The sequence below is a fragment of the Mobula birostris genome, chromosome 2, assembly GCF_030028105.1.
Source record: "Mobula birostris isolate sMobBir1 chromosome 2, sMobBir1.hap1, whole genome shotgun sequence".
In the NCBI taxonomy this organism is placed as follows: Eukaryota; Metazoa; Chordata; class Chondrichthyes; order Myliobatiformes; family Myliobatidae; genus Mobula; species Mobula birostris.
The window spans coordinates 5,308,867-5,328,709 of NC_092371.1; the positions used below are offsets into that span (position 1 = coordinate 5,308,867).

Consider the following 19,843-nt stretch of genomic DNA (forward strand, 5'->3'; position numbering starts at 1 on the left):
TGCCAATCTTTAACACAGAAGACAGACAACAGTGAGCACACCACTGGGCAATCAGGCCTCCAACCAGCAAGATTAGCCGACAGTGTCACCTCTCCACACCATCTCCTTCCACCAAGCCAGTTGTAGATCCAATTGACCCGTTCACCCTAGATCCTAAGTGATGTCACCTTCTAGGCCATCTCACCATGCAGGGCCTTGTCAGAGGCCTTTCTAAAGTCTGTGTAGATGACATCTACCGCCCTGCCTTTCTTGATCCTCACGTCACCCCTTCAGAAGAACCAGGCGGAATCACTATAAGAATTATTCCCCCCCCCCCCAAATGGTACCGGTGGTCCAAATTTGGGGTCCTGGCTCACGGACTATCCCTCGTGGCCCGGCAACTCACCCAGAGAACCAGGGTATTCATCAGCCTGTCAATGCTGGTCCGTTTGAACTTGGTACGACCACTGTTCTGCATCAGCTTGGTGTCCGGGCCTGTGGACGGGAGGCTGCGTTAGTGCGGACCCAGGGGGAGGGGAGGGAGGGAAGGGAGGGCCGGGAGAGAGGGGAGATGTTGGGGAGTGGGGAGGAGAGGTGGTGGGGGGGTTGAGAGGAGATGGGAGATGGGAGGGGAGTTGGAGGAGAATGGGATAGAGGGTGAGGGATGAGAGGGAGAGGGGAGGGTGAGTAGGGAAGTTGAGTGTGAGGCAGAGAGGGGAGAGGGAGCGAGAATAGTGAGTGTGGAGAGGAGAGGAAGAGGGGAGAGAGGAAAGGGTGGGTGAGTGGGGAGGAGAAAGGTGAAGCAGGCAGAGGAGAGGAAGAGGAAGAAAGGAACATTGAGTGTGAGTGGGGAGAGGGCGAGGGGAGAGTGTGAGGCAGGCAGAGGAAGGGGAAGGGGAGGGGTAGACGAGGTCCGATGGACTGACCTGCGAAGAGCACCAGTCCAAAGCAGCACTCGGTGTTGCGCAGCACACAGCCCCGCAGCAACACGTTGCGGTTGTCCAGCGGGATCTCACTCGCTCTCCAGTGCAGGGTCCCCGTGAATCGGTCCAGCTTGTTGTTGGGGGGCTCACAGATCACCTCACCTGCCGACACACACACGTTAATCTGGCCCCACCCACGGTCGCCGGGACCACTCACTGTCGCCAGGCCGCCCATTGTCACTAGGCCGCCCACGGTCGCCAGGTCTACCCACGGTCGCCGGGCCTACCCACGGTCGCCGAGCCTACCCACGGTCGCCGAGCCTACCCACGGTCACCAGGCCTACCCATTGTCGCTAGGCCGCCCACTGTCGCCAGGCCGCCCACTGTTGCCAGGCCCACTCCCGCCACCAGGCCCACACCCTGCCGCCAAGGCTGCGCCCATTAACCAACGTGCCGCTAATCATGCCCAGCCCCACCTGTTGCTTCATGCACCATGACTCTGCCCGCTGAACAAGCCACTCCCGCCCATGGAATCAAATCCCGACCACTGGTCCCAAGCCGCACCCCAAATCCTTCTTTGGCTTCCTGAGGCCCAAGCAACACCTACAGCCCTGCCTCTGGACCCACTGACTCCACTCTTTGATGATCTGCTTCAAGGCCCAACCCCAACATTGGTTCTATGACCCGCCCCCCCCAAATCATTCTGTATCGTTGTGCACTGTGTAACGATCTGGTCTTTATGAACAGTTGCAAGACAAGCTCATCACTGTACCTTGGTATGTATGACAATAAACCAATTCCAATTAGATCCCAGCTTGTGATCCACTCCCGTATATCTGTTACCCTCTATATAAACCCATGGAACCCCTGGATTGGATCCCTGTCTGCAACTCACTCCCAGGGATCTGTTATTCTATATATAAACCACCCGAACCCCTGGATTAGATCCCTGTCTGTCACCCACTCCCGGGGTCTATTATTCAATATATAAACCACCCAGAGCTTTGGATCAGATCCCAGCCTGCAAGCCAGTCCCAGTGATCACCCGAACTGTGGTTTCCCACTCACCATCGAACTCGGCCAGCTTACTGGTGTCTCCCAGTTCTGACGTGACTGACAACGACTGTCTCACCTTCATGTTGGTTTCCCTGCAAATGCAGTCGGGCAACAATCAGAGTCCGCCCCATGTGGCTGCCCAGGGGCCAATCACGGAGCGGGGGGCCACTGCCGGCCGATCAGTGGAAGCAACCAGGGTGAGAGGTGGAGGGACTGAGATCCAGCCACATCGGTTGGTGTTGGAGCCAGTGTTGTACAGCACTCCCACACGGCACCAGTCCCGCAGCGCGGCACGCCTTCCTCACCGCCCTTCCCGCAGCGCGGCACGCCTTCCTCACCGCCCTTCCCGCAGCGCGGCACGCCTTCCTCACCGCCCTTCCCGCAGCGCGGCACGCCTTCCTCACCGCCCTTCCCGCAGCGCGGCACCCCCAGCCCAAATCTCCTACAGCGTGAATTCACTCCTCACTGCCCCTCACACAATGCTCCCTCCTCCCCCACCCACCCCCTTCCCTGACTCTCCCTCCTCCCCCACCCCCTCGCAAGACTCTCCCTCCTCCCCCACCCCCTCCTGTGACTCTCCCTCCTCCCCCACCCACCCCCTTCCCTGACTCTCCCTCCTCCCCACCCCCTCCTGTGACTCTCCCTCCTCCCCACCCCCTCCTGTGACTCTCCCTCCTCACCCACCCACCCCCTTCCCTGACTCTCCCTCCTCACCCACCCACCCCCTCCCATGACTCTCCCTCCTCACCCTCGCCCAACGCCTCCCATGGCTCTCCCTCCTCGCCCTCGCCCCTCCCGTGACTCTCCCTCCTCACCCTCGCCCCTCACTGTGTCGGTATGTGCTGTGCTGTCGGACTAGTCTCTACCCACAACACTCAGTCTATAGCTCATTCACTGACACAGCGGAGTGAAACAGGCCATTCAGCCCATCGTAGCCCTGCTGCCCAGTCCCATACTCTCTCCCAACCCACTCACTGGGATCATACTCCTGTGACTCTATGACACCGTACCCCTGCTGACCAGGGCCACCCATCTGCGCTGTCTCTCTCCCAACCCACTCACGGGGATCTGATATTCCGTACATAGACCAGAGAAAACCAGGTCCCCAGGGATGTCCCGGACTCACCCGTCCAGTTCCGCCGTCTCGATGTAACACAGACCGTGTGGCTCACTGCTGGAAAGCAGAAGCAGGTCAGCCTGGCGAGAGAGACAAAGAAAAGACCGTCGGGCACGGGGAGAGAAACCAATGCGACCGATTCCATCGTTAAACCACGCTGGGAGATGTTGAGACAGGGGACTGACGTTGACGGATGAGGGGGGAGGATATCCACAGCATGGGGCTGCGGCAGCTGAAGGAATAGTTACCTTGGGATGGAGAATTTTGGAGGAGTGGGTCACAGGGGGATCTAGGGGTGGGTATGAAGAGTGGGTCCCAGAGGTAGAGATTGGATGGGGCCACAGAGATGAGGAAGTGTGTGCGCTGGAGGGGTGCAGGGGCTGGAGGGGGTTACAGAGACAGGGAGGGGTGTAGGGGCTGGAGAGGGTTACAGTGACAGGAAGGGGTGTAGGGGCTGGAGGGGGTCACAGAGACAGGGAGGGGTGTAGGGGATGGAGGGGGTTACAGAGACAGGGAGGGGTGTAGGGGCTGGAGGGGGTTACAAAGACAGGGAGGGGTGTAGGGGCTGGAGGGGGTTACAGAGACAGGAAGGGGTGTAGGGGCTGGAGGGGGTCACAGAGACAGGGAGGGGTGTAGGGGATGGAGGGGGTTACAGAGACAGGGAGGGGTGTAGGGGCTGGAGGGGGTTACAGAGACAGGGAGGGGTGTAGGGACTGGAGGGGGTTACAGAGACAGGGAGGGGTGTAGGGACTGGAGGGGTTACAGAGACAGGGGGGGTGTAGGGGCTGGAGGGGGTTACAGAGACAGGGAGGGGTGTAGGGGCTGGAGGGAGTTACAGAGACAGGGAGGGGTGTAGGGGCTGGAGGGGGTTACAGAGACTGGGAGGGGTGTAGGGACTGGAGGGGGTTACAGAGACAGGGGGGGTGTAGGGGCTGGAGGGGGTTACAGAGACAGGGAGGGGTGTAGGGGCTGGAGGGAGTTACAGAGACAGGGAGGGGTGTAGGGGCTGGAGGGGGTTACAGAGACAGGGAGGGGTGTAGGGACTGGAGGGGTTACAGAGACAGGGGGGGGTGTAGGGGCTGGAGGGGGTTACAGAGACAGGGAGGGGTGTAGGGACTGGAGGGGGTTACAGAGACAGAGAGGGGTGTAGGGACTGGAGGGGTTACAGAGACAGGGGGGGTGTAGGGGCTGGAGGGGGTTACAGAGACAGGGAGGGGTGTAGGGGCTGGAGGGAGTTACAGAGACAGGGAGGGGTGTAGGGGCTGGAGGGGGTTACAGAGACAGGGAGGGGTGTAGGGACTGGAGGGGGTTACAGAGACAGGGGGGGTGTAGGGGCTGGAGGGGGTTACAGAGACAGGGAGGGGTGTAGGGGCTGGAGGGAGTTACAGAGACAGGGAGGGGTGTAGGGGCTGGAGGGGGTTACAGAGACAGGGAGGGGTGTAGGGACTGGAGGGGTTACAGAGACAGGGGGGGTGTAGGGGCTGGAGGGGGTTACAGAGACAGGGAGGGGTGTAGGGACTGGAGGGGGTTACAGAGACAGGGAGGGGTGTAGGGACTGGAGGGGTTACAGAGACAGGGGGGGTGTAGGGGCTGGAGGGGGTTACAGAGACAGGGAGGGGTGTAGGGACTGGAGGGGGTTACAGAGACAGGGGGGGTGTAGGGGCTGGAGGGGGTTACAGAGACAGGGAGGGTGTAGGGGCTGGAGGGAGTTACAGAGACAGGGAGGGGTGTAGGGGCTGGAGGGGGTTACAGAGACAGGGAGGGGTGTAGGGACTGGAGGGGTTACAGAGACAGGGGGGGTGTAGGGGCTGGAGGGGGTTACAGAGACAGGGAGGGGTGTATGGGCCGGAGCGACAGAGACGAGGATTAGTAACAGATTTCATGTTCCAGCTGGCTGTCACCATGTCATTACAAACTTCCAGCCCTGGCTTCCCATGACAACCCATGGCATCTGCTCCCGGGCTAAGTTTTAGCCAAACCCAGTTTCCTCCTGACGAAGGGTCTCGGCCTGAAACGTCGACTGCATGTCTTCCTAGAGATGCTGCCTGGCCTGCTGCGTTCACCAGCAACCTTCATGTGTGTTCCTCCAAAACCGTCACCTCCCACTTCTCCCCGATCCCCCATCCCCCCCCTTAACCAGGTGGGCACCTACCGCCACGAACTGGTTGTTCTCGAGCTTAATGATGTCGCCCACCCTCACGTGCATCCATTTGTCCTTCTGGAGCCTGTGGGAAGATGAAGGAGGGTCAGGTCAACGGGTTGATGACATTCCTAGATGGGATAACAAAATGGCTGCTGGTGGCCAAGAGGCCGAATCTCCCGGATTCAGCCCATCTCTGAATAAAGAGTCATCCCCATTGCAAAACCAGCAGCAGGAGCAAGAGGGAGAATTGATGGTGTTTGGAGCTGTCTTCGAATTTTGAAATTAAAGCTCAAATCCACGCATTGCATTGACCCCCTTTTGAGGCCTTAGTGGATGAGGTGGCCAACTTGCTCATAATAAATAGGCCCCTTTCAATGATTATACTGTGGTTTTAGGTCAGCGTTAAGTATGCTGACTTTCAATTTCAGACTCTGAACATGGAACACAGAATAATGAAGCACGGGAACAGGATCCTTGACCCATCATGTCCATGCCCAAAATTACACCTAAACCCTTCGACCTGTACATGGTCCATTTCCTCAGATCTCTGCCACATCTACGTGCCTAAGAGCCTCTTAAACTCTGCAATAGAATCTGCCCCTACCACAGCCCTGGCAGTGCATTCCAGGCATACACCACTCTGTGTAAAATAAAAACACTCCACCCCCCCCACCCCCCTCCCCACTGGGTATTGACTTTTTTATAGACAGTAGTAACCTTATTTTGAGTATACTTACTGTCTTGTAAATATTGAACGTCTGTACCTTGTGTGTATTTGTTGTAAATAAACTTTCTAGTTTCGTAAAAAAAACTCCACACACTTCCCTTGAATCCCCCCCCATTCATGTTAAAAGCATGTCCTCTGATATCAGATATTTCGAACCGAGGAGGAAGACACCAGCTGTCTGCTCCATGCATGCCCCTCATGACCATATAAACTTCTATCCGGTCTCCCCTCACCCTCCAACGCCCCAGAGAAACCAACCCGGCTGTCCGACCTCACCTCGTGGCTCACACCTTCCAAAGAAGGCAGCCTCCCGGTGAACCTCCTCAGGATCCTCTCCAAAGCCTCCATGTCAGGGCCCAGCAGGAAATCCCACTGCGCTCCCAGGGAAATGGAAGCGGTTGGGGAGAGCACAGAATTCGAGAAGCAAGTGGGAGCCAGGGGGTCCCCATCGCTGGGGATGGGTCGGTGGGTAACAGCGAGAGGGTGGTAGATGGGAGATGGTGTGACGGGGCCATCAGAGAGCAGCAACCAGAGGTGGAGGAGCGACCTGGACCTGCGGCCCGGCGAGGGAGGGTGCTCACCTGCCGTTGATGAGGAGAAGGGACTGCCGCTGTTTACTTGCTTGTCGCTCCTGTGGCGGAACTGCGGAGACAGGAGAGAGGGGTCAGCTCAGGGGTGGGGGGAGGAAGAGAGAGGGGGGGAGGAGGGGGGAGAGGGTGGAGAGGGACAGGGGGAGGGGGAGAGTGGGGGAGAGGGGGGAGGAGAGGGTGAGAGGTAGAGGGGTTGTAGAGGGTGGTGTAAAGAGACTGGTGGAGAGTACGGGGAGGGAAGGGAAGAGGAAGGTGGGTTGAATTAGGAAGTCACATCAATGTCCCTGATACTGGCAATGCTGGAAGGAGGGGGAAGGGAAGGAGGGGGAAGGGAAGGAGGGGGGAGGGAAGGAGGGGGAAGGGAAGGAGGGGGGAGGGAAGGAGGGGGGGAGGGAAGGAGGGGGGAGGGAAGGAGGGGGAAGGGAAGGAGGGGGAAGGGAAGGAGGGGGGAGGGAAGGAGGGGGAAGGGAAGGAGGGGGAAGGAAGGAGGGGGGAAGGAAGGAGGGGGAAGGAAGGAGGGGGGAGGGAAGGAGGGGGGAGGGAAGGAGGGGGGAGGGAAGGAGGGGGGAGGGAAGGAGGGGGGAGGGAAGGAGGGGGGAAGGGAAGGGGGAAGGGAAGGAGGGGGAAGGGAAGGAGGGGGAAGGAAGGAGGGGGAAGGAAGGAGGGGGAAGGAAGGAGGGGGAAGGGGGGAAGGGAAGGAGGGGGAAGGAAGAGGGGGAAAGTTAAGAGTGATGGTAGGGTTTCCTCCTCCCCTCCACCACTGAAGGGAGTAAGGAAAGTGACACGTCCCTGGCACAGACTGAATCATGTAGGAGGTCTCCTGTCTCCCTTCAAGGGTGTTCCCTCTTGTCCCCTTCATTCTCTTCCCCTCCCCCTCTTGCCATCCTCCCCAAACCCCTCTGCTTTTGCCCCTCCCCCTTCCTCCACAGCCCCCTCCCTCGCAAACATCCCTCCAGCCCATTCCCCTGCGTGTGACCCTGTGTATGTGTGAGGAGTGGTGGGGGAGAGAGGGTACTGATTTCACCCCACGAAGGGATGTCCACTCCTGTCTCCTCAGGGGTGGAGGGTGAGGGACAGAGGGATTTTTCTGGACACCCGACCCCCGATCAGTAACTGCTGGGCTCTCACCCTCCTCCCCAGCAACTCCTGTCCCAACCCTCCCCAAACTTCTGCCCCGGTTGACATATCTGTCCATACCTCCTCCCCAAGGGGGCAGAAGCCAGGAGCCAAGGTGAGGATTCAGCAGAGAAGGGTGGGTAGGTGATCGCAGGCACCGCACGGAGGGGAAGGAGGCCATTCCAGCCCGGGACACTAACCACAGTCCCAGAGGAAAGGAGGTTAGGCAGGCTCTAGACTGCCGTTAGTTAAACCCTCTGTTTGTTGCTCAAAACTCGAGCTGAACCAAAGCCAATCAGCCTATCGGGCTTACTCCCCGTCCTAACTTTCCCTGCCCCTATCCCCTCCCCCAATTCCCTCAACACCGGGACTCCATCCACCTCCGAACTCCTGGGGGTGCTGCAGGGGTGAGGGTCCATGGACCCCCCTGCCTGCCTCCCGGGTGAGGAGACACCCTCCCCGTCCCAGTCTGAGATGGCGACCTCTGGTCCTCGACGCCACAGCCCAGGGGAAGACACCCTCCCCATCAAGCCAAGATGGGATCTCCCCTCGTGCTTCCAAAGCCCAGAGAACGCAGTCCGGGTTACCTCGATCTCTCCCCAATCCCCGATGCCCCTGGAGCTCCTCCTTCACTGCAGTCCCTCCGTGGTAAGGACGTCGTTTCTGGGGTCGGGGGGCAGCAAGCTGCACAGTCCTCCTGGTGCACCCTCACCAGGGCCGTGAGAAACCCTCACTGCTGTACTCAAGCTTTCCATCTCCTCTCCTGATCACTTGCCGCCCCTGTCTGGTGGCCTTCTGTAACTGGGTCCCTTTGAACATCAACACTACCCCACCTCACACCATAATATTCAGATAAAGATAGCCTCACCTCGCCACTCTCTTTTCCCACTCCTCACTCTGGCTCCCCTCTCTTCTCCTCACCTACCCACCTCTTCCCTCCAGCTCCCCTCCTCCCGTGGTCTTCTCCCCTCTCCTATCAGAATCCTTCTTCAGCTCTTTACCGCGTCCAATGATCACCTCCGCCTTCTCACACAACACACCCTCTCACCCACCCACCCAGCTACCCCTTGCCTGGTCTCACCCATCAGCTGCCAGCTTGCCCGACTCCCCCCTGCCCACCCTCTTATTCTGGCTTCTTCCCCCTTCCCGATGAAGGCTCTCGATTCTCAGCTTTGGATGTTTCCCCCACCGACTCCCGCAGCCGCTGCCTGAGCTGCTGAGTTCCTCCAGCACTTTGAGTGCGAAGACTTTCGCCTCTCTCGCCACCTCTTTCCTAAAACTTCCCTCCACAACGACAAGGCCCCTGCCCACTCAGTGGTGCGGGCAAGGCTGGGTGAAGACTCACGTAGTCGTCCGTGGCGTCTTTGACGGCAGTGATGGTCAAGACTAGGACCAAAGGCACAATGGTGGTGAACCAGGACAGCGAGGAAATCTGCGGGATGAGCTGCAAGGGGGAGAAAGAGCCGGGAGAGGTTAGTGTGATGGAAGGGGGGAGGGATGGGGGACAGCAGAATAAGGGGAAAGTAAGCGGGGTGTGAACGGATTGCCCTCCCTATCCCCAGACTCCCATCCCCAGTTGTGACAACACCAGAGACCCAGGGCCTGGACTCCAGGTCAGGGCTTCATGTCCCTGTCTCTGGGTTGCAGTCTCCAGATCCTAATCTCCAGTCTATGGTCTCGCGATCCCATTCTCCAGATCCTAATCTCCAGTCTACGGTCTCGCGATCCCATTCTCCAGATCCTAATCTCCAGTCTACGGTCTCGCGATCCCATTCTGCAGATCCTAATCTCCAGTCTACGGTCTCGTGATCCCAGTCTCCAGATCCTAATCTCCAGTCTATGGTCTCGTGATCCCATTCTCCAGATCCTAATCTCCAGTCTACGGTCTCGCGATCCCATTCTCCAGATCCTAATCTCCAGTCTATGGTCTCGCGATCTCATTCTCCAGATCCTAATCCAGTCTACAGTCTCGCGATCCCATTCTCCAGATCCTAATCTCCAGACTATGGTCTCGCGATCCCATTCTCCAGATCCTAATCTCCAGTTTACGGTCTTGCGATCCCATTCTCCAGATCCTAATCCAGTCTATGGTCACGCGATCCCATTCTCCAGATCCTAATCTCCAGTCTATGGTCTCGCGATCCCATTCTCCAGATCCTAATCTCCAGTCTATGGTCTCGCAATCCCATTCTCCAGATCCTAATCCAGACTATGGTCTCTCGATCCCATTCTCCAGATCCTAATCTCCAGTCTATGGTCTCACGATCCCATTCTCCAGATTCTAATCTCCAGACTATGGTCTCGCAATCCCATTCTCCAGATCCCGCTCTCTTGATCCTGATCTTCAGGGCTGGGCCTCTTGATTCTGCTCTCCCAATCCCAATCTTCAGGCCTATTCTCCTTATCGCACTCTCCTGGGCCCAGTCACCCAATCCCAGTCTCCTAATCCTGGTGTGTTTAATCTGGTCTCCCTATCCCAATCTTCAGGGCCTGTTCTCCCACTCTCCTGGCCCCAATAACCCACTCCTGGGTCTCCTGATTCTAGTTGCTGGGCCCCAGTCTCCTGACCTTTATCTCCAAATCCTGGTCTCTGAGTCCTGGGACAAACAAGAGAAGATCTGCAGATGCTGGAACTCCAAGCAACACACACAAAAGTGCACAAAAACAACCCGAAACATTGACTTCTTTTTTTCCATAGATGCTTCCTGGCCTGCTGAGTTCCTCCAGCATTCCAGCATGTGTGTGTGTTCCTCTGAACCCTGGGATCCTGCGGCTTTAAAAGGGGCGGGAGAGAGGGTTCTTTTGGGATTGGGGAAACGGGGGTCCCAGGGGGACAGAAATCCGGTGTGAGCCTTACGCCAATCCATTGGGATTTTCTGAACAATCCGATAGCAGGTCACTGGAGTTAACCCTTTGGAGGAGACAGCGGGACCCCAGTGCTCAGAGGTTTCTGGGGATGGGGGGGAAGGTTCGGAAACCTTCAAGGGAAATTCCAGGGGCTGCTAGATTCCAATTCCTTCTCCTCCTCCCACCAATGCCAAGCGTGTGGAGAACCAGACCTCAACTGAGGATCCAATCCCTTCTTGGATATACACGCCTCGCCCTCCTCCCACCAAAACAAATCCTTTACAAGCCAAGGGCACACCCCACTTCTAGAGAGCATGACCTTCATAAACCACAGGGCACACAGCAAGATCCCGCAACCTGCCCCAGGAGTGGGTTGGGCGGTAATGCTCAGCCTAAGCAGGTCCTTCCATCTCACCCCTCCCACTCATCTCCTGGCAGTGGGACGCTTCCTGAGGCCAATCCCTCCCTTGCCCACTTCTGGCCCTCCCCAGCGCGCCCCCCACCTGCCCTCCCCAGCGCGCCCCCCCCCCACCCCCCCCCATCGTGCAGCCCAAGATGAATGTACCTGGAGTATCAGCAAGAACAGGAAATAGGTGTTGGCCACCTCCTGGAACTGCTCGAAGAGGTTGACAGGCAAGAAGGTGATAATGTTGTACTTCGAGGTCTTGATGCAATTGTTCTGTTTGGGTGGGGGGGAGTGGATTAAGAGCGAAGGGACAGGGGGTTGAGGGAAGTGAGCAGCTGTGGGAAGACAGACCCCATTCCCCACCGCAAAAGTGCGGGCAAAGGGAAATGGCCAGTACCCACACACCCAACACCCCTTGCACCCAGCACCAGCACATGGCCTGTGGGGAGGCTCCTACCTCCAACCTCTTCCTCCTTCCCCCTCCTCTTGTGAAGTACCAGGGCCATCTCTTAAATGCCCAGGGTTGGCTCGGTCCCGATCTCTGAGCTCTAACCAAATTTCATGACCCCTGATCCCAGGCCCTGCCAGTTTGACCCTTGACCCCAGGCAGATCCTCCAGTCTGACCTCTCACCCAACCTCTGCATCTGACCCCTGACTGCCTTCTAGTACTTGACATCCTGGGAGAACGATTCTCACCAAATACCCTGTCTCTGCCCCCCATAACCTTAAAAACCTCCATCAGCTCTCCCCTCAGTCTCCGCTGGTCCAGAGAAAGCAACCCAAGTTTGTCCAGCCTGTCCTTACAGCTCATACCCTCGAATCCAGGCAGCATCCTGGTGATCCATTTCTGCTCCCTCTCACATCCTTCCTACAGCGGGACGACCAGAACGATACACAACACTCCAGATGCAGCCTAACCAGAGTTTTACCAAGTTATTACCTGACCCCTTGAACTCAACTTCTCCACTAATAAAGACAAGCATGACGTTCGCCCTCGTTACCAACCTATTGCCCTGTGCCCCCACTTTCAGGCAGCAGTGGACCTGGACCCCAAGATCGCTCTGTACTTCAACAGCCCTGCCATTAAACACCCTGCCCTTACATTCCACCTCCCAAACTGCAACAGCTCACGCATGCCTGGAATAAACGGCATCTGCCATTTCACCGCCCCGACCTGCAACCAATCCACATCCCACGTCCTCTGGTCCACCGATTTTGGGCTTGGCCATCGGCTCACCGACCATTCTCACCACCCGCCCCACCCTTTCCTATTCCCCGTCCCGCCCGAGGACACTCACCGCATATTGGAACTTCTCGTTGTATTCCCGAGCGTTGGCCCTCACCCTGCGCTCCTCCTCTGCAGAGAATGACAAGAGAGTGAGTCTCCCAGAGGGTTGCGGGGGAAGGGGAGGGGAGGAGCATGAGGAACTCAGAGCGAGCAGGGTAGGGGGTGGAGAGAGGGAAACAGATTAACGTCCACCCATTGCCCACCCTCCTGACTCTGGACTCTGGTGCAGAGGTGGAGGTGGTTGTCAGTTCTACCGTCACCAACAACTTCTCCTGCTCCAGGTTCTCAGACGCCGTGGCTAAGAAAGTTCACCAGACTACTCTCTCCCTCAGGAGGCTAAGGACATTCAGCGTGGCCCCGATGACCCTCTCTAATTTTGATTGATCCATCCTATCTGGGCAACTGCTCAGCACGTCACGGAAACCAGTCTCCCCTCCATGGACTCTGTCTACACTTCCCACTACCTCAGGAAAGCAGCCAGTGTAATCAAAGATTATGCAGACATTCCCTCTTCTCCCCCTCGCCCATCGGGAAGATACAAAAACCCGAGAACACGTACCAGGCTCAAGGACAGATTCTGTGCCACTGTTATCAAACTCTTGAATAGGCCTCACACACACTAAAAGATGAACACTTGATCTCCCAATCTCCCGTGTCGCGGCCCTCGCACCTTACCGGCCTGCACTGCCCTCTCTCTGTAACTGTGACACTCTATTCTGCATTCTGGTTTCATTTGGACTGCCTTGATGAACAAAGACTGGGAGGGAGCGAACGGGCTGGAGGGAGTTACAGGGACGGAATGGTGAAGGGACTAGAGGGGGTCACAGAGACGGGGAGGAGGGTGGGGGTTATGGAGACGAGGAAGGGAGTAGTGGCCGGAGTATCAAGACAGGGAAGAGCGTTGGAGCTGGAGGTGGTCACAAAGACAGAGCCTTCATGACAGGGGTAACAGGACAAGGCATCCATAGTAAGTATTTTGCAAGAGTTTTCACTGTGGAAGACACCAGCAGAACGCCAGAAATTCAAGAGTTTCAGGGCAGAAGTGAGTGCAATTGTTATTACTGGGGGGATGGTGCTTGGAAAGCTGGAAGGTCTGAAGGTGGAAAAGTCACCTGGATCAGACGGACTACATCCCGGAGTTCTGAAAGAGGTGGCTGAAGAGATTGCGGAGGCACTAGTCGTAATCTTTCAGGAGACACGAGGCTCTAGGTGGTTCTGGAGAAATGGAAAATTCAAATGTCTTTCCATTCTTTAGGAAGAGAGGGAGGCAAAAGACAGAAAATTATGGACTAGTTAGTCTAACTTCAATCGTTGGTAAGATGATAGGGTCTATTATTAAGGATGAGGTTTTGGGGCTCCTGGAGGCACATTATCACAGCCTCCTTTATCGAGGCTGAAGTCAACATGCTTTCCTTAAACCTGTTGGAAGACTTTGAGGAGGTAACAGGCTGGATAGACGAAGGACAGTCAGTGGATGTTGTTTACCTGGATTTTCAGAAGCCTTTGACAAGGTTGCCATACAAGAGATATTTCAAGAAAGATACTAGCATGGGTTGACCAGCAGGAGGCTAAGAGTGGGAATAAAGGGAGTCTTTTCTTGTTGGCTGCCGGCGACTAGTGATGTTCCACTAGTTTGGTCTGCTACTTTTCATGTTACACATTAATGATCTGGATGATGGAATTGATGGTTTGCAATCGATAACAAACATAGGTTGATGGGGAAGGTAGTGCTGAGGGAGTACGTGGTCTGCAAAAGGACAGACAGGCGAATGGGCAAAAATTGGCAGATGAAAGATAGCGCACAGTCATGCAATAAAAGGCCTCGACCATTTCCTAAGCAGGGAGTGAAATCAGTGAATCAGGTGCAAATGGACTTGGAAGTTCTTGCACAGCGTGAGAATAACCCTACAGATTAATTTGCAGGTTGAGTCGGTGGTCAGGAAGGTAAATGCAATGTTAGCATTCAAGTCTGGAGGAGGTTCCTGAGAAATGAAAGGGTTAACATATGAGGAGCGTTTGATGGCACTGGGAATGAAAGGGAGATCTCACTGAAACCTATTGAATATTGAAAGGCCGAGACACAAGTGGATGTGGAGAGGATCTTTCCTAGGGTGGAGGAGTCAAGGACCAGAGGACACAGACTCAAAACAGAGGGATGTCCCTTTACCACAGAGACGAGGAGGAATTCCTTTAGCAAATTGGTGGAGAATCTGTGGAATTCAATGCTATAGACGGCTGTGGAGGCCAAGTCATTGGTTATATCTAAAGCAGAGGTTGACATGTTCTTGATTAGTAAAGGCAACAAAGGTCACAGGGAGAAGGCAAAATGGGGTTTTGAGTAAAAATTAACTCAGCCATGATCAAATGGCAGACCAAACACAACACGCCGAAAGCCTAATTCTACTCCGATGATCCTAGTGGGAGTGCGGACGGGGTGTGATGGGAGGGGGGGAACAAATGGGAAGGTGTGAGGTCCATAGGGAATGCAGATGGTGGGGGTGAACCGGAAAGGGGTGGGGTCCCATTGGGAGTGTGGACGGTGGGAGTGAATGGGAAGGGGTGGGGTCCCATTGGGAGTGTGGACGGTGGGAGTGAATGGGAAGGGGTGGGGTCCCATTGGGAGTGTGGACGGTGGGAGTGAATGGGAAGGGATGGGTCCCATTGGGAGTGTGGACGGAGTGAATGGGAAGGGATGGGGACTCATTGGGAGTGTGGACAGTGGGAGTGAATGGGAAGGGGTGGGGTCCCATTGGGAGTGTGGACAGTGGGAGTGAATGGGAAGGGGTGGGGTCCCATTGGGAGTGTGGACGGTGGGAGTGAATGGGAAGGGGTGGGGTCTCATTGGGAGTGTGGACGGTGGGAGTGAATGGGAAGGGGTGGGGTCCCATTGGGAGTGTGGACGGTGGGAGTGAATGGGAAGGGGTGGGTCCCATTGAGAGTGTGGAAGGTGGGAGTGAATGGGAAGGGGTGGGTCCCATTGGGAGTGTGGACGGTGGGAGTGAATGGGAAGGGGTGGGGTCCATTGGGAGTGGATTGGGGGAGGGGATGGATCCCAGGAGCAAAAGCAACCCACACCTGGACCCTTCCCTACACTCCAACCACCACCCCCCACCCCCACTTTCCCACCGCTTTGATGAGCATCCGCAGAATTTTGTCACACCCCAAACACTGGGAAGAAGTTTCTCACCAGGAGGAGGCCTTTTCTTACACAGCTCCATTGCAGTGTTCCACGTTTAATTATTCCCATGAGAAGGTCTACATTGAGGAAAGGCAAGAGGGAAGGGGAAACAGAAAGACAGACAGATCTATTAACAATCTATCCCTCCCTCACAGTGCCCCTCCCACCGTGCCTCCTCCTCACCACCCCTCCCACAGCGAGGCACTCCCTCCTCGCGATCCCTCCCAGTGAGGTGTTTCGTGCTTGGTCTCTCTCAGAGAGATCCCTCCTCACCACCTCTTGCACAGTGAGGCACTCCTTCATCGGTGCCTCTCCTGCAGCGCAGGACTCCTTCTCACCACCTCAGATGTAGGGGGAGGGATTTTGGGACTGACACAGGAGGGTTATAGTTACGGGGGAGACTGACGGGGAGGGTTATAGTTACGGGGGAGACTGACGGGGAGGGTTATAGTTACGGGGGTCACTGACGGGGAGGGTTATAGTTACGGGGAGACTGACGGGGAGGGTTATAGTTACGGGGAGACTGACGGGGTGGGTTATAGTTACGGGGGAGACTGACGGGGAGGCTTATAGTTACGGGGATACTGACGGGGAGGGTTATAGTTACGGGGGAGACTGACGGGGAGGGTTATAGTTACGGGGGAGACTGACGGGGAGGGTTATAGTTACGGGGAGAGACTGACGGGGAGGGTTATAGTTACGGGGGAGACTGACGGGGAGGGTTATAGTTACGGGGGAGACTGACGGGGAGGGTTATAGTTACGGGGGAGACTGACGGGGAGGGTTATAGTTACGGGGAGAGACTGACGGGGAGGTTTATAGTTACAGGGGAGCGACTGGGAGGGTTATAGTTACGGGGAGAGACTGACGGGGAGGGTTATAGTTACGGGGGAGACTGACGGGGAGGCTTATAGTTACGGGGGAGCGACTGGGAGGGTTATAGTTACGGGGAGAGACTGACGGGGAGGGTTATAGTTACGGGGGAGACTGACGGGGAGGGTTATAGTTACGGGGGAGACTGACGGGGAGGGTTATAGTTACAGGGGAAAGACTGACGGGGAGGGTTATAGTTACGGGGGAGACTGACGGGGAGGGTTATAGTTACGGGGGAGACTGACGGGGAGGTTTATAGTTACGGGGAGAGACTGACGGGGAGGTTTATAGTTACGGGGGAGCGACTGGGAGGGTTATAGTTACGGGGAGAGACTGACGGGGAGGGTTATAGTTACGGGGGAGACTGACGGGGAGGTTTATAGTTACGGGGGAGCGACTGGGAGGGTTATAGTTACGGGGAGAGACTGACGGGGAGGGTTATAGTTACGGGGGAGACTGACGGGGAGGGTTATAGTTACGGGGGAGACTGACGGGGAGGGTTATAGTTACGGGGGAGACTGACGGGGAGGGTTATAGTTACGGGGGAGACTGACGGGGAGGGTTATAGTTACGGGGAGAGACTGACGGGGAGGTTTATAATTACGGGGGAGCGACTGGGAGGGTTATAGTTACGGGGAGAGACTGACGGGGAGGGTTATAGTTACGGGGGAGACTGACGGGGAGGTTTATAGTTACGGGGGAGCGACTGGGAGGGTTATAGTTACGGGGAGAGACTGACTGGGAGGGTTATAGTTACGGGGGAGACTGACGGGGAGGCTTATAGTTACGGGGAGACTGACGGGGAGGGTTATAGTTACGGGGGAGACTGACGGGGAGGGTTATAGTTACGGGGGAGACTGACGGGGAGGGTTATAGTTACGGGGAGAGACTGACGGGGAGGGTTATAGTTACGGGGGAGACTGACGGGGAGGGTTATAGTTACGGGGGAGACTGACGGGGAGGGTTATAGTTACGGGGGAGACTGACGGGGAGGGTTATAGTTACGGGGAGAGACTGACGGGGAGGTTTATAGTTACGGGGGAGTGACTGGGAGGGTTATAGTTACGGGGAGAGACTGACGGGGAGGGTTATAGTTACGGGGGAGACTGACGGGGAGGTTTATAGTTACGGGGGAGCGACTGGGAGGGTTATAGTTACGGGGAGAGACTGACGGGGAGGGTTATAGTTACGGGGGAGACTGACGGGGAGGGTTATAGTTACGGGGGAGACTGACGGGGAGGGTTATAGTTACGGGGAGAGACTGACGGGGAGGTTTATAGTTACGGGGGAGCGACTGGGAGGGTTATAGTTACGGGGAGAGACTGACGGGGAGGGTTATAGTTACGGGGGAGACTGACGGGGAGGGTTATAGTTACGGGGGAGACTGACGGGGAGGGTTATAGTTACGGGGGAGACTGACGGGGAGGGTTATAGTTACGGAGGAGACTGACGGAGAGGGTTATAGTTACAGGGGAGACTGATGGGGAGGGTTATAGTTACTCTATCTCTACCTCTTATAACTTTATAAACCTCTATCCTGGTCTCCCCTCAGTCTCCGACGCTCCAGAGAAAACTACCCGTTTCTCCAGCCTCTCCTTACAGCTCATGCCCTCTAACCCAGGCAGCACCTGGATTACAGGAACAGCAAGAGGGAAAGGGGAACACGAAGACTGAATCTGAATCTCTTTTGCGCCCTCTTCAGAGCCCACCACATCCTTCCTGTAATGAGGCGGTCAGAACTGCAGACAATACTCCAGACGCAGCTTAAACAAAATTGTATACAACCGCAACACAACTTCCTGTCTGTGATACTCAGCACCCTGACCGATGAAGGCAAGTGTGTCCACTGGTGTGACTGTCCCTTTACACCTGAGCTACTCTTACGTGCCCCGATTAAACTGCATCCGCTGTTTATCTGCCCATGTTTCAAACCATCCCTGGACAGCTTTCTTCACTGTCCACAACTCACCAAATTCTTTTTTTGTCATCTGCCAACTTGCTCACCCACCCATGTACATTTTCATCTGTTATGGCCTCTGTTGTGGAGACTGACCATGTTGCATCCGGGGCAGTTCGACATGGAGATACGCAGCTGAATCTAAAGGAGCCGCAGAGACCAATGCAGTTTGGCACCAACAGCATCACAGGAGTTGCCAGACAGTGTTGAAGACAACGTAGGACCGCATTAGGAACTCCAGCTTCGCATTTTTCCTCCGAAGCCCTCCCCATGAGTGAGTGCGACTGCAAGACCCCATAGGTTTGAGATCAGAGTTTTCCTTCTTCTCAATAAGCTCCATCCACGGCTGACCCGCCTGCTCTTTTTCTATTTAAAATCACAAACAGCGGTCCCAGCACAGATCCCCGTGGAACAGTGGGTAATACCATTCCGGCTGACCGGAAGTGCACTGAGAGCGGTAAGCGTAAAGGAGTTCGGTGCTTACTGTTCTGGCTAACAACGGATGGTGCAATCCAGGGTATATTACGATCGAGGAACGTGTTTGCAGACTGGATATTGAACTTTTTACTGTTGGACTTCGGCCACATTCCACTGAGATACAACACCTGGCAGCACGGGAGGTCGTTCCTGTCTGTGGCCATCGAACGTGCAGCTCCTCCCGTAGATGGTCAGACACCCTGAGCTAATAGACTGGTCCTGGACTTATTTTCCATCTGGCATAGTTTGCATTTTGTTGTTTGATTGTTGGTGGTTTTTGTATTGCTATATTACGCTCTATTCTTGGTTGGTGCGGCTGTAACAAAACCAAATTTCCCTCGGGATTAATAAAGTAATATCTATCTATCTAACACCACGGACCTCCAGCCGGAATAATGACCCTCCTCCACTTCCCTCCATCTTCCACCACCTCTCCATCCTCGTTAGAGGCCCTTCTACCCACCACGGGTGAACTACCCTTGTAGAGCAATTCCGGCCCTAATCCAGGATTACTCCTTCTCGACTCACTTCTGAGAGTGGTTGGCTCAGTTCCTACCACACCTCACCTCCCCACTGCTGATCGGTATAAACCCCTGGTCCTGGGGCATTACTAAAGGCTGATTTATACTTCTGCGTCAAATGGACGCCGTAGCCTACACAAGTGGCCTACGCACGTGGTGAGCATTTATACTTGTGCGTTGGTGTGTCCGCGTCGCTCTGCAATTCGGGCACGTCGCGCATGTGCACACACCTGCCCGTGCAAAGCTTCATGGTCATGGTAGTCTTCCTCGGGGTAAACAAGTTTAAAGCGAGTGTCTTTTTTCGTAAAAGTGAAATGTGTCCTCCATAACTTCGTTGGTCTGTAAAGCTTTATGGAAAGCATTGCAGCCAGAGTTCCTTCCCTGCCCTTCAGTCGCCCAATGGGAAGCTATTGCAGCATAGGAGGAAATGTGATGCTACCAAGTGGACCAATCACAGCTGTTGCGGTCTGCATTGCCGCGACGTGTAGTTACATTTTGGGACAGGTGCGCATCAGGCTAAGGCGTAGGGATCCGCGTAGGCTCTGTGTAGGGTTCGCGGCTACGCCGTACCTACGGCGTCGATTTGATGCATAAGTATAAATCAGCCTTAACAGAATGGTCTTCCCTCCCCCAGCCCAGTCCAA

The 19,843-nt window shown here is 55.8% G+C and overlaps 1 protein-coding gene across 1 annotated transcript in view; it reads right to left on the minus strand.

The window, feature by feature from the left end:
- The window catches only part of LOC140211579 (phospholipid-transporting ATPase ID-like), a 101,870-nt gene that overhangs the window by 79,631 nt on the left and 2,396 nt on the right, over window positions 1–19,843 (minus strand). The window contains 11 exon segments of the mRNA XM_072281448.1: window positions 386–474; window positions 906–1,064; window positions 1,971–2,050; window positions 3,085–3,155; window positions 5,228–5,300; window positions 6,527–6,557; window positions 6,560–6,587; window positions 8,997–9,095; window positions 11,064–11,177; window positions 12,204–12,262; window positions 15,381–15,448. Of these exon segments, the coding sequence (XP_072137549.1) occupies window positions 386–474; window positions 906–1,064; window positions 1,971–2,050; window positions 3,085–3,155; window positions 5,228–5,300; window positions 6,527–6,557; window positions 6,560–6,587; window positions 8,997–9,095; window positions 11,064–11,177; window positions 12,204–12,262; window positions 15,381–15,411 (834 nt within the window). The 5' untranslated portion in view covers window positions 15,412–15,448.